Below are 14,172 nucleotides of genomic sequence, written 5' to 3' on the forward strand. Positions count from 1 at the left end.
ATGCTTTTGGGAGGGTGAGCAGTGGCTCACTGAACGAAAGGAGGAGCTGAAGGACCGAGCTCAGAAAGGGCAGGCGCAGCAAGAGCCCTGGATTTCAAGTCTCAGGACTCTTGTCAGGCTCTGCTGCTAGGGTGAACTTAGGCCCAGGAAGGAGAGGCACATTGGCCCGGGTTGTTCGTTTATGCCCACCTCCTTCATATCCTGAAAGAGTAGAGCACCAGCATTCACATGGCCACCATGGCTGTACCCAGGGGCAGAAATATAACTCCCAAGGAAAAATCATCCAAAGAAGGAGAAAGGGTGGTGGGTGGCCTCCAAACAGGGACTGTCCTCTATGACGACTCTTCTCTTTCTGATACAGATGCCTCCAAGATGTAGCTCTCCCATAGGAGGGCCACCTCCACTTCCGCAGAAATCACTGGAAACCAGGTAGGAGGCTGAAGCATTTTTCCCAGAGCCGCTGTATCCTCAAGCCCCTCATGTGATGAGCACGACCACTATGCCCTGGGCACACCTGCCCTGCCCGCATCAGGGCAGCAGTCCAGGCCCCAGCAGTGGCCACAATGACACCACAACCACAGAGCAGTCATGAGCCATGCTGGTCACCCCTGGCCACAGAGGGGCTCCCCTTCCCACAGCTGAGGGTCTGGATCACTGTCACCGAGAAGAGCCCTGGCCAGGGGTTAGGCCCTCAGCTGAGGGCACAGCTGAGGAGGGGTAGCTACACCTCAGCTGTGCCCTCCAGGGGCTCATCAGAGCTGAGAGCATCCCATGATGTGTGCCTGTCACCTTTGTCAGCCCTTCTGGCATGCCCTTCCTACTCTCAGGGTGAATCTAACCCTGTGACAAGCCATGCTCTCTAGGAAGGGCCATTTCTCCTACAGGGAAGTTGGTCCAGTTGCTTTGGAGAAGCTTCACATAGCAATGGGCTTATAATGGGCTGCCCTGGGGGGCCATTTGGCTGTCATCTCTCTGATTCCTCCCAAAAGGAACCTATTTCTAGTTCCCCATGTCAGCCCCTGAGATCACATTTCCAAGTAATGGAGATATAGAGCTTCATGGCCCAGAGCAGGCTGTCTTTTGGCGATGGTATCTGGAGAAGGTGGCCATCAGCGTGATGGACGCTTCCCCAGAATGGTGCTGAGTCTCCAGAGCCTACACTCTCACAACCCCAAAGAGCCAGTTTTCCATGAGCCTTTAGTCCCAGAGCAAATGTCGAAGAGGGCCATGAGCCTGCCCTTAGTTTAGCAGAATAAGAAATTTGGTTTATGAGTTCACTCATGAGGAAGTCAACACTGAATAACTCACACTGACCAGACTCACAGGAGACTAATGTACAAACATGCTGATTTATTCCGATGAGCTGAGAACTATCACTGCCAAAGAGACTTGTCACAAGGTAACCTCATCTCTATCCAATCCCTGGTGCCCTTCTCTGCAAAATAGCGCCTGAGAAAGCAAATTCCTCCGAGCAGACTGGTCAGGATGTACAGAGCCAGAGCAGAGGGTTGGGACATTCTAGCAGGTAGTGCTTTGGGGCTGGCCCTGGCCGATGTGTTTGTCTCTGCTCTAAAGAAATTCCACCTCCCTGGATTACCCTTAGACTCCCAGACAAGGCAGTACTGACGCCTTTCCTCCCTTTGAGTCTGTAGACATTGGTCTTTTACAACCACACACAGGGAGCTCACATTTAAAACAGTCAGCTCACATTTAACATAATTGAGTTGTGTTCTAGCTTTTTGAGGAATGCCAAGGACTTTTACTTTGGATTTAAGTGACGCCCTCATGCCCTCTCCAACACGCTGGCTATCCCCAGACGGGCCAGTCTCACCCTACGTGTAGCGGTGATGATGAGCAGGTGGTGTCTCCCGACCTGACCTGGAGCCCAGGACAGACTGCTGGCTGAACATTTGGAATGCCCTCGGCATGAACTTCTTCTCCAGGAACTCTTCCTTTGTGTTTCCCCAGGGCTCTGAAAAAACACTCCTGCAGTCTAGAAGACTTGAGAAGTGACTCTGTGGACAAGGTCAGCCCACCGGTCTCTCCATAAGTCTCCTGAGTTCCTTCTTGGTACCCAGCACAGTGCTGGGACACACAGGCCAGGTCCTGGTGCCCACCTTACAGAGGCTTTTATAAAGTTAACAAGGAGGCAGGAATTAGACATTGTGAGAAAACCAGTCAGGTGTGGCCCAAGGCATCATAGAGGCCAAGCAAGTCAGGAAATGCTGCCTGTAGCTGATGAGGAAAGTTGCTGAGGTGGGCCTAGGCAGGTTTTGGGAAATGGGGAGCAGGAGGAGGTACGATCAGGACCACGGGGCATATCAAGCCCAAGAAGACCTCAGATACTGGCCCTGTATCCCTAGGGCACTGAGAGTGTTGCAGAGATTCTGAATGAGGAAGTAATGTGGGTAACGGAGGTGATCCCAGGAGTGAGCTACGGGCTCATTGAGAAGATTGGAGAGGAAGCTTTTGTAAGAGTCTGGAAAGGTGAGGAAGGCTTTGTGGCCCCTTATGAGCGTAGCTCTTCACCATGCAGGCGACCCCTGTGCTGGAGGAGGCGGCCACCGGCTCTTGAGTGCGGACATCGGAGACCAAGGGGTCCTTCCCTGATAGGGCACCGTCACTGAGCCCGCTGCATAGACCCCTTGGTCTCCAGCAGTGCACCAGCCTCCCTAGGTGACACAGTGGAAAACTGTAAGGACTGGAGGTGACAGGAGCCACAGGTCCATTCTGTAGCTTGCTCCATGGTCGTGTGCCTCTTGCTCTTCCTGGTCAGATTCCTGGCAGCTGCCCAGGACACCTGTCTGTGGGATTGGACAGTGATGTTTCCTGCCATGGATGGTGACTACCTGGTGTAGCAATAGGGAGGGAGGGGATGAGACTTGCAGGTTCCAGCTGGTCCTGAGCTGTTGTTTATGACTAACACAGGTCTCTCTTTCTCCACATAATCGAAATCTTTTTGTCATTCCATAGTGTGTCGATGGGAACAAACTCTCCCCAGTGGGAGAACCCAAGGTACGTTAAGTACACATCCCTATAACCTGTATGTAATTGTATTGCTTCCTGGAGTATTTTTACTTAGCACATTATAGCTTTTGTAACCTGAAAATATGTTAACCCTAAGGGGTAAGAGGGTGAGAGAAAAGACAAAAACTCCTGTGTTATGGTATGTGCCCCAGTGTGCGCTTTCCCCTCCAGTATCCGTGGGGTAGGGTTTCTGATTATCCTCTTTGTTCTAGAGGCTCATAGAAATTCACCTTTAACCAGGCAATGTGGGTATGATCTCTGGGAAGGGGGTGTGCTCTCAGCACACAATTAAAGGAGTGTGACAGCTCTCATTCCTTCTGTGCTCCTATGTCACGGTTGAAAATACAGAAGTGCACTCCGCCGCAGCCACAAGAACCTTTCTGTAGCGTCCCCAACATGGGTGACGGACGGAGAGCTGGTTACGCTGTAAGTCACCCCCTGTGCTCTCTCCTGGCTCCGCCTCTGAGCCACATCGTCTGGGCTTCCCTCGCACTGCCTCACTGATCCCGGCTCTCCCTCTGGAAACTATGGCATAAGTCCTTCTCCCCTGCTCCCCACGGCTCTGGAATTTGAGTCCCACAGGCCCACTCTGAGTTGAACATCCTCTCGTGTGCACAGATCACAAACTTGGCATCCCTGTCAGTCTCCTTGGATGGATCCTCGGACTGTGCCCTGGACCACACTTGTGCGTGATGTTCCTGATGGGTCTGCCCTGTGTCTCCCTCCATCTAGACACTGCTCTTGTACTGCTGTCACTCCAGGCCCGGCACATGATCTTTTTCATGCCTCTGTTTGCATGCTAGGCCTGAGGCAGGAATTGTTTTTTTTCTATTTAGAAACAATAAAAGGTTCTGAGATGCTAAAGGGAAAGGGCTCTGAGTTGGTCTGACTCCATGCCTGGGCTCCTGCCACGCCAGTGTGCTGCCTCTGTGTGCTGGGCAGTCAGTTACCTGCTGCTGCCTGGCCGGGAGTTCCGTTCCTCCATAGCCCATTGTACTCTTCTCGGAGACCAGGGAGGCAGACCTGGTTCAAGCCTTTCTGTCTCCCCTGTCCCCTCCTGGCCCTGCACACCCTTTTCCTGCAATGAGTTCTTTCTTCCCACCTTTCCCTCTTTGCTGAACAGAGCTAAGAGCCCTTTCCGTGGCCTTCAGTTCCTTTTGTTGTCTTTCTCACTGGTCTGGCCACCTTTGAAGTCCATCCTCGGGCTCAGTCCCTGTGCTCTATTTACATCAGCTCCTCAGCAAGGTCCCAGACCATGGCCAAGGCAGTGGCCGTGGTTGTCTCTGCCTGTCTCAGGAGGGCGTGTGTGATGACACAACTGAAATCTGTTTTGAGTCTTTCCCACTCCTATATGTATAATGTGGAACTTGGAGTCACACCTGTCAATTGTCTAAACTTTCTGAATTCTGACTCCCCCACAGTCAGTGGTTCACGGGTCTGACTGTGCATCAGAGTGATTGAGATGCTTGTTAAAAACACAGACTCCTGGAACTGAGTCGCAACTTGGAAATTTATATTGGTTTTACAAGTGCCCCAGGTGATTAGGAAGCAGCCGGTCCAGGGGCTAGTACTTGGAAACTGTCGGTCTTGAGACCATGTCTAACCAGGTCCAATCTCTACCTATGGGTCACTGTGAACTTCACTCAGGTAAAAATCAGTCAGGTTCTTGTGATTTTTACTTTACTATCCATTCTTTCAGATTTTTTTGAGAATTAACTTTTCCCATATCCCTCCTTTCTGGCTACTAATGCTAATTTATAGAGCATTAGTAGTCAACAACAAATGAATTGGATTTCAAACAATTTCTAGGACATGCATTTGTAAGCAAACTGAATTCAAAAATTTATTGGGCACTTGGCTGCAAACTAAATAAAACTTCAAAAGGTGTCTCAGTCACCGAAGTGTCCTATTTCTAATCTGACCTGTCCGTTTGGACATCGTTTTTGTCTTCCATGTTACTTTTCTTCTGAGTCCGACCAAGTGACTGGCAGTTGACGTCCTTTGTAATGTTGCTTCGATTTTTCGTGTTCTTTCATTCTCTCTCAAATGCATTCCACCATGTTTCCCTAGGTTTGTGAATTTAGAGGCCATTATAACTTTCTTGATCCTAAGTCCAGTTCTTCTTTCCCCTTTAATCAACTTGTGTCTTTGGGACACTTTCTATGGCCTGGGCCCATTGCATTGGGCTAACCCTCATGCAGACTAGGACCCTAAGTTCCTAGGGGACTCCAAGTTGGCACGTAGGCTGCTCACTCATTTTCTATTGCCATCCCCCCAAATGCATGCCTACCTTCTCACTTTGCCTTAATCTGATATTTTTCAAAGTCACTATTATCATAATATATAGTAATTAACATATAATATATATTAGCTACATATAACATATTAACTGTTATGTATTATTATATAATAAAGCAATAGCTTTTATTATAATTCTGGTTTATATGTTCAAAGAGCTCAATGGGTAAGTTACAGCTGTTAAGTCACTGAGCCTCTGAGCACTAGACCCAATGCAAAGGCCCCCTTTGCAAAATGGCTCCCCTTCCTGCTTAGAGTCAGTTGCTGTCAGCCCTGAATTTGGCCTTTACTCCATCCCTATATCACTGTGTGTGGCCTTGGGCACGTTTCTTCCTTCCTAAGACCTCTGATCCCCTTTCCTAACCAGGACTAAATGATCTTTGAGAGATCTTTGATTCAGCCTGAGTGAAAAAATGACTCCTGGAGAAAAGGAGTTGTTCCTGCAGCCAGAGATTTCCTAACTGGGTTTGGGTCTGAGACTGACAGCTAATTCAGCGTCTCTCCTTCCAACAGGACAGTGCTTTCCCAGTGGAGCACAAATACCCTACGTTGCCTGGGAAGCTTTCAGGAGCCATGCCCAATGGAGATGCTGCCAAATCTACTCCCCTTGCCTCTCAGCCTGACCCCACAGGAAACAGCCTGCTGAGGCTGAGTGAGTGTCCAGCCCCTGGGCTGGGGGCCCCTGGAGCAGTAGCCTTGGCACTTCCAATTGTTGCACAAGAGCCTGTGCCCACCACTGCGGCCCACAGATGGAGCACGATGAGGGGAGAGGGGGTGAATGGGACAACTCATACCACTTCCCGAGACTCTGGCTCCCTGGCCATGCAGAATGTTTCCTTCAGTAAACACCTTGGAGGCCAGAAAACCAAGGTGTTTACCACCCTTTCTTTCCAGCTGCAGTTGCTCCACCCCATCTCTCCTGTTCCTCTTCTCTCAAACCCTTTCCTGTCCTTCCCATCATTCCTCTTTTCCCTCCCTCCGACTCCCACTCCACCCTTCCCGTCCCTTTCCTTCCCTCCTCTGTCCTCCTGATCTTCTCTTTCCTGTCTCTGCCTTCTTCTCTGCACCCTCTCTGTTTCTAGTAGGATGATATTATGGGCTCTTCCAAGGGAGAGCATTTCCTTAGAGAAATGGAATCAGTGGCCAGTGGGCAAGGATGTCAGTCCACAGGTATCCTTTTGGTGCTTAGGGCCTGAGACTGTGGAGATCTTTGCTGCTTTTCATGTGTAAAAGGCCCAACAGCAGCAGCGGATCAATGGGGCCCAGCAGGGACTGTCCCGGGCCTGGCCGGGCTCTCCCTACCCTGACTCCTCACCCCTGGCTGTCCCTGTGCCAGCCCATGTGTTGGCTTCTGCTCTCAGCCAGTTCTGCCTTTGGCTGCAGAACTCCAGATAAGCCCTTGAATGACAATGTCCTGGTGACACTCTGACTAGCGGCAGCTTTGAACAGTCTAGTCTGACTAAATGAGCCCTGGCACCTGCCCAAGTTGTGTGGGTCCCAGCGTATTCAGCCCCTGCCAATCTCCCTCCCTCTCCCTGTGTGTGGCTACCCTGCCTGCCAGGAAGTAGCTCCAGGAGCACTCGGTCCCCTCTCGTGAAACCTCCTCTCAGCGAGCTGACCCTGCGGGCTGTAGTTCGTCACCATGCGCCCCTTCCTTCCTTGTGGGATTATTTTGCTTTCTGTTTGAGTTTTTCTCTCTTGCTCCATGACTCTCTTGTTTATTTCTTTGCTTCCCTGTCACTCTGGTGGGCTGGACTTGGGCCTCTCTTGCTTCTTCATGTGGCTTCTCTGCTTCTTGGTTGGCTGGAGACCGTGGCCGGAGTGCCAGTGCCCCCGTGTTAGGTACTGTACCCTTCCAGGTGAGGTGGAGGGTGCGACGCCCTGCTTCTCTAACCCCCCCCCCCTGCTCCTGAACACTCAGTCAGGTCCCGCCCCCCACATCTACCTGCATTCTCCTGTCCCCCTTGGGAAAAAGCAAGCAAGTTCTTTGTTGGAATTACCTGCAAGTTCTTGAACCCCATGCCTTTAGAATTTGAAATTCTAGATTTGAAATCTAGATTTGAAAATCTTAAGCTCACTAATTCCTCAGAGAGAAATCTGGAGTGTGGTCGAGCCCCCAACTGAGATCTTAATGTAAAGTTCTCTCCTGAAGGTAGAGCTGGGCAGACTCTTCCCAACTCCCACTGAAGGGTGATTGCCCAGGTTGGGGGGGTGGGGAGTTTCTAAAGGTCATGTCCCTTCTTCTCATTCACGCTTCATCCCATTCCTTCACTCTCAGGAGACACAGAGAGTGGTTGGGACGACACTACCATGACCAATGACTTCTCCTCCACATCGTCCGGCACCGAGTCAGGCCCCCAGTCTCCCGTGACACCAGAGGGTAAACGGAGCCCCAAAGGCATCAGGAAGTTCTGGGGAAAGTAAGTTGGTGGTAACGATCGTGAAGATACTGCTTGTAATTCATATTCTTCTTGACTAGGCAAAGAGTCTACATAAACCCCTATTCAATTAAACTTTGAAACAGCAGTAAAAAGAGAGTGGTCACCTTTAGAGGCAAGAATTTGAGTGAATTTTTTAGGGCCAGAGGAAAGGAACCCAGAAAGGCACCCATTAAATACAGCCAGCTGCCTTGCATGCCATCCATTCTAGGCGTCCCTCCATCCCACGACCCTGAGCACATCTCTGAGCACAGGTAGCTCAGCCACCTGTGCCTTGGGGGAGACATGTGTGAGACCAATTTCTTCCTTTTTAGAGGTCAGTCTGTGACTTACTCTTTGAAGATAGAAAGCTGACTTCCTGCTGGCCCAGCTGACTTAGTCTGTGAAATGACCAGAGTTCACTTTCACTCCCACAGGGAGTGGCCCAAATCCCAGAGGCAGGAACAGAATCAAGGTTTGGGTCTGGCCAAGGAGCTGTCACAGGTCATGATCCTTGACCTCTGGGAAGGCACTGGGAAGCGGTGCCATTGGGTCTTGGGCCTGGCTGGTGTGGCCCTGTGTAGAAGGAGGGCATTGACTGCTGCTTGCAGACTGTCCTTGACAGTGTCTTTGGACGCCTCTCCACACAGGATCCGAAGAACTCAGTCAGGAAATTTCAACACTGATGCCCCGGGGGTGGCAGAATTTCGACGAGGAGGGCTCCGGGCAACTGCAGGGCCAAGACTCTCTAGGACCAGAGACCCGAAGGGTCAGAAAAGGTAAGGCTCTCTTTAGTCCACCTGCAAAGAACTGTGTGAAAGCCTGATGGAGGGTGGAGTTGGGGCGGGGCTGTATGTGCCAGAGAGTGAGAGGTGGAAGGCAGGAGCTCCTAGTGCAGAGCTTCCCAGACTTCCCCATTTGACGCGAGTAGACGTCACTCATGCTTGTAAGTACTCAGAGGAAGAGATGAGAGTGTTTTCTTGTCATTCTGGCCCTTTAAGGAATTCCCTCACTTAAAGAAAAACTCAATGAGGCATTCAAAAAAAATTTTTTAACCAACATGCTAGGGGTACTTTCCTGGAAGGAATCTTTTAAAATATGTAGTCTTCTAATATTCCATAAATCCCCATCGATTTTTTAAAATGAATATAAAGTTTCTCTGTCAACTTATTCCCTCTTACCACTACCCAAAAGACTCTATAGGGATTTTAAGTGTGACATTAATATTCACAGTTTACATGAAAAATTGATGTCTCTAAAATTAATGGCTTCATAGCACCCAGTCATCCTGTCTAGAAACACAACCTACCTCTTATTCATGTCCGTTTGTGTTGCTCAGCTCAGCGTCACAGCTACCGGGCCCCGCCAGCCCCACACTCCGTCATGCAGGACAACACCCAGACATCTTATTTTGGTTGCCTAGAGTGGGATTTTTAAATTATTTTAACAAAAAAAGATGTTAGTGGCTGTGCATTGATGGTATATAGAAAATTGTTGGTTTGTATATGCCATAAATATGACCTGGGTGTGCATGTCATAACTACCTACCTTCCTGAGTTCTCTTAAGTTTCCTAGGTAAGTAGTCATATCATCTGAAAGGAATGGCTTTCTTTTATTTTTGCTTTTCTAATAGCTATGCTTGTTTTTATTTTATCTCTTCTTATATTGGCTGCAACTCTCAGACTAGTGTTATTAATACTAGTTTAAAATATGGCTTTTTTGTAGGCTTTAATATGAATACCCCTAGTGTTTTATTAATAAATAAGGTATTAGCTGTTGTTGACTGGAGGAGGTTTGTTTTTATGTCAGAGAACCGACCCCCATTTCCTAGTTTCTGAGTGTTCTCCTAAAAATGGTGTTGAACCCTGTTGAAAGCATGGTTCAATTGTGGCTCTTCATCCTAATGGGGCTCGTGACACGTGCACACGTGTGAGTAGACAGCAGCACATGTAGACACGGCCTCACCAGGATCATGCACCTGCCCCATGCTCTCAGCACCTACAGATTTGCAGTTCAGACCAGGCGTTTTCACAGGAAACTCTAGCAGGGGTGTCCAACTCCATGGCCCGTGGTATATATATCTTGCATGCAGTGCAAGACGGTTATGAATGTGGCCCAACACAAAACTGTAAATGTACTTAAAACCTTTTTTTTGCCCATCAGTTTTAATTAGTGTTTGTGTATTTAATGTGTCCCAAGACAACTCTTCCTCCTCCAGTGTGGCCCAGAGATGCCAAAAGTTTTGACACCCCTGCGAGGCTACCTCAAACAAGTGTGCTGTAATGGAATTTTTTTCAGCTAGATCCTATGGTGGGGATTGTTTGTTAAAACATAGTTCCCCTTTTTGTGAGGCCCAGTTAGGTTCGGATGGAGCCTCGGGCCCTCCCACTAACGGGACACGGTGTTTTCCTGCTTCCCAGTGACGCCAATGCCCCCTTCGCCCAGTGGAGCACAGAGCGGGTGTGTGCATGGCTGGAGGACTTCGGCCTGGCTCAGTACGTGATCTTTGCCAGGCAGTGGGTGACTTCTGGCCACACTTTACTGACAGCTACCCCTCAGGACATGGAAAAGGTAAGGGCTGAGGCTGAGACCAGAGATTCCTATTTTTCACCCCCCCCCGCCCCGCCCCACTCCTCCTCCACCCTCAGTCCACACACAGGGGAGTGGAGAGAGGAGGCGAGACTCCCTCTGTCACTGCACATTTTCCCTTGACACCGTGCAGGGTCTCACTGCCATTCAGGTGGAATATCTACACCCACAGGGCATCCTGGGAGGGCCAAGCTGCCTGCTGAAATTTCACATCTGTTTTCATCTTTCAATTTCAGGAGCTAGGAATTAAGCACCCTCTTCATAGGAAGAAGCTTGTTTTAGCAGTAAAAGCCATCAACACAAAGCAGGAGGAGAAGTCTGCACTGCTAGACCACATTTGGGTGACACGTAAGGACAGGCAGATGTGTACACTGTTGCTGGCAGCTGCTCGGGGCAGGCAGAGCTTCCCCGAGAATGTGCCACGAGGATGGCTGTCTCCTCGGGAGAGGCGGATGGGTCATTCAACCTTACGGGGCGTGCAGCTGGGACTCCAGAACGATCATTCGTGGGCCCTTTGGTTTGGAATCCACACTCTCCCTCTCCCACCAATCCTGATGCCCGTTTCTTCCTCTCTCCGCAGGTTGGCTTGATGATATCGGCTTACCCCAGTACAAAGACCAGTTTCACGAGTCCAGAGTTGACGGGCGCATGCTGCAATACTTAACTGTGGTAACGATTTTCCCTCTCAATATTTTGGTTGTTTCTGTGAACACCCAGCTCAGGTGTCCCTGTGGTGGCTATTTTAAACCTGATTCTACCACCTTCCTCACATTCTTAAGGTCTTAAAATCACATCAGTTGTCGCATAAGCAGTTCCAAATAGCCAAGTGCACACCAAGTACAAAAGGGAAGAAAAGCTGTCGGTGTGCCCAGGTGCACCTGCTGAGATGGGGTTGACTTGTCTATGTTTCATCTGGGACGGGACCTCAGGGGTGTTTTGTCACTTTGGAAACTCTGGTTCATCCACCAAAACCTTGCTCTTCCAGAATGATCTACTCTTCTTAAAAGTCACCAGCCAACTACATCATCTCAGCATCAAATGTGCCATCCACGTGCTGCACGTCAACAAGTTCAACCCCCACTGCCTGCACCGGCGGCCAGCTGATGAGGTGAGGGCAGGACAGTCCCATCTGGGTAGCCCTGAGCCAGGACCCCAGTACGGCTGGGTGTGAGCAAACAGGCGTACCATCGCCACGAAATGGCTGCCTGTCGGACCGCGGTGCTTGGGATGCTCTCCCTCGCTCGAGCTCTGTGGCACCCCAAGTACCCCACGGCCTGTACTCTGTGTGCCACGGGGGCCACGGGAAGTTCCCGCCTTCCCTTGGGGAGACATGCCATGGGCCAGACGGCAGTAGCAGCAAGTCTTTCAAAGCTGTCATGATAAAGGAGATGAGGAAATGGTGCCCAGAGGAGGGCAGGGAAAGACAGGTCGGAGAGATGGCTGTCAAAGGCGGCGGAGGAGAGGAGACAAGGTGCCCGTAAGGAACCTGACAGTTGGGAATAGCTCTCCCTCTTGGTAGGTAGGAATTTCACTGACCTCCAGTCCCAGGTGCACAGGGGATCCATGAGCAGGTTTTGCTAGAGAAGAAATAGTATAGGTAGACACAGCAACCCAAAATGCTGGACAAGTCTCTGATAATGATCCATGAACCACAGAGTTCTTGGTGGGCCCTGGAGCTAAAGGGTTGTGACTACACCCTGTCTCCTGTGTTCCTGGGAGCTAATGCTAACTCTGCTGTCAGGTTCACTCAGCTTCCTGAGAGACTGAGGACTTCCACCCCTACCCTCCATCACCTATTTTTACCATATTCCATGACTACATGTTGAATGTCTTCTACACGTCAGGCACAAGCTGGGCGTTCTGAAGGCCCATCGCCACTTGAGGGCATGTAGGCACAATGTGCCTTAGTGTGCACTCTTAATGTGCACTCTCCTGAAATATTTGGCCACACCAGGGCGAGTCTGTCTCCAAAACCCTCAGCTCATCATTGGCAGTCCACTGTGAAGTCATGCTGAACCACTGAATGAATGACTGTATGCCTTTTGGGACTGTTGGTTCCAAAGTTAACCAGAGAATGAGGGAATAGCTGGGTTCTGAAATAGACGTCTCAGTGTAGAAAACCCTGTGAGGTTCCATGAGAGCTCTATGTCTTGGAAATGGAAAGGCCCTCAGGCCTCTGCTATTGCTGCCTGAGCCACTTAGGAATTGGAGTCATCTTCTGGGGAGGCACCCGGGCAGGCTCATTCCCAGGGGCCGCTCCACACAGCACTGTGGTGGGGTCTAGCAGACCTAATTTCTTCATTCTTCTTGCCCGCACAGAGTAACCTTTCCCCTTCAGAAGTGGTGCAGTGGTCCAACCACAGGGTGATGGAGTGGCTGCGATCCGTGGACCTGGCAGAGTATGCGCCCAACCTCCGTGGGAGTGGCGTCCATGGAGGTCTCATCGTGAGTGGCTCTCTGGGCTGGCCTCCCGACTCAGTGAAGCTGGGCTGTTCAGAAACTGCTTTCTTTTACTAGACAGAAGTCCTAGTAAAAATAATTGATATTTCATCTCAAATCCTTGTATAATTTGAAGTCTCATCCTTGTATACATCAAAATCTCAAAGTGTTTTTGATAACTTGTGGTTGAGAATTAATACACCCCATAAAACAAGACAGCCTCTGGAAGGACTTCTAGCCACAGACCCAGAAGATTCCAGGGCAAAGGGGTTACGTGAGAGTCAGCCCTCAGCCCCACCTCCTCCTAAGGGAACATGGGGGCTCGGGAAGTGAGTGGGAGGCCACTCAAACATAACCTGCTCTTGCCGTGGTACAGTCCTTATCATCGCTTGGATCTGTCAAGTGGCAGAGCCAGCAGGGAAGGGAGGAAGGGGTGGCTTGGAAGTCACCCAGCGTGGACCCGGGAGGCAGCCTTATCTAAGAGGTCACAGTTCTCTTTGCTGGTCTGTGGAAATGAGGTCAGTCTGCTCAGAGCCAGGCCCTGTGCCTGGCAGACGGGGGATAGGGACACAGGTCAAGTGGGTGAGCTTCAGCCCCTGCCCTGGAGTCACTCCCAGGCCAATGGGGCCATTTCTTAGTGTCATCACCTGGGGCCACCCCTCTCACCACTGAGTGGTTTGTCTGGTTTCTCGTTAGATCCTGGAGCCACGATTCACGGGGGACACCCTGGCTATGCTTCTCAATATCCCACCACAAAAGACGCTTCTCAGACGCCACCTAACTACCAAATTCAGTGCTCTGATTGGTCCTGAGGCTGAACAGGAAAAACGAGAGAAAATGACTTCACCAGCTTACACCCCACTGACCACCACAGCCAAAGTCCGGGTGAGTTGCTGACCCCTTTCTGCAGTGGTCACAGAAGCCTCCCTTCTGGCCCTCACGTGGTACAGCAGCTGAGCCAACCCCTGGAGCCCAACCAGCGTGTGCCACCTGGACGAGGAGGCGCTCTCAGCTTCTGCTCTGGTCTCACTGTCTGTTAGTCTCCACGAGGCCACTTCCCTGCCGCTCTTGGATCCAAGGAACAGAGTGCAGGTTTCTTTACACAGACATCATGTGCAGGGGCCTTACTCTCAGGAGGAGCTTGTCTACCCTGAGCCTACCTTGCTGAATTTTCCCAAGTCCAGGCTCCGGGCAGTCAAGCCCAATTTGACGCCACAGTGCTGCGGGGTGTCTCGGTCAAAGCTTTCCTGCCAACACAGGGCGTGTTCCTCTCAGCACCTGGCCCCGGTCACCCTGTGGAGTGGCCAGCACATAGCTATCCAGAGGCCCCGAGGTTGTCCAAGCACCAGCACCGCTCTCTGGGGCTCTCTGAACGCCACAAAGCCCACCCGACCTGCCTGAG

At 50.7% G+C, this 14,172-nt stretch overlaps 1 protein-coding gene across 6 annotated transcripts in view; it reads left to right on the forward strand.

Annotated features, from left to right (window-relative positions):
• Positions 1-14,172, forward strand: part of PPFIBP2 (PPFIB scaffold protein 2) — a 130,845-nt gene that overhangs the window by 112,035 nt on the left and 4,638 nt on the right. For 5 of the 6 annotated variants that reach the window (XM_037066984.1, XM_037066986.1, XM_037066988.1 and 2 more), the window contains 12 exons: positions 362-429; positions 1,969-2,026; positions 2,974-3,015; positions 5,836-5,977; positions 7,604-7,745; positions 8,393-8,521; positions 10,163-10,313; positions 10,568-10,679; positions 10,912-11,000; positions 11,317-11,439; positions 12,651-12,776; positions 13,467-13,655. In XM_037066984.1, coding sequence (XP_036922879.1) covers positions 362-429; positions 1,969-2,026; positions 2,974-3,015; positions 5,836-5,977; positions 7,604-7,745; positions 8,393-8,521; positions 10,163-10,313; positions 10,568-10,679; positions 10,912-11,000; positions 11,317-11,439; positions 12,651-12,776; positions 13,467-13,655 — 1,371 coding nt within the window. The remainder of the gene's footprint in view (positions 1-361; positions 430-1,968; positions 2,027-2,973; positions 3,016-5,835; positions 5,978-7,603; positions 7,746-8,392; positions 8,522-10,162; positions 10,314-10,567; positions 10,680-10,911; positions 11,001-11,316; positions 11,440-12,650; positions 12,777-13,466; positions 13,656-14,172) is intronic. The other variant, XM_037066985.1, reaches the window with a different exon arrangement.

This window comes from Sturnira hondurensis, unplaced genomic scaffold (genome assembly GCF_014824575.4).
Source record: "Sturnira hondurensis isolate 20B ecotype Veracruz unplaced genomic scaffold, ASM1482457v3 Scaffold0016915, whole genome shotgun sequence".
Classification (NCBI taxonomy): domain Eukaryota; kingdom Metazoa; phylum Chordata; class Mammalia; order Chiroptera; family Phyllostomidae; genus Sturnira; species Sturnira hondurensis.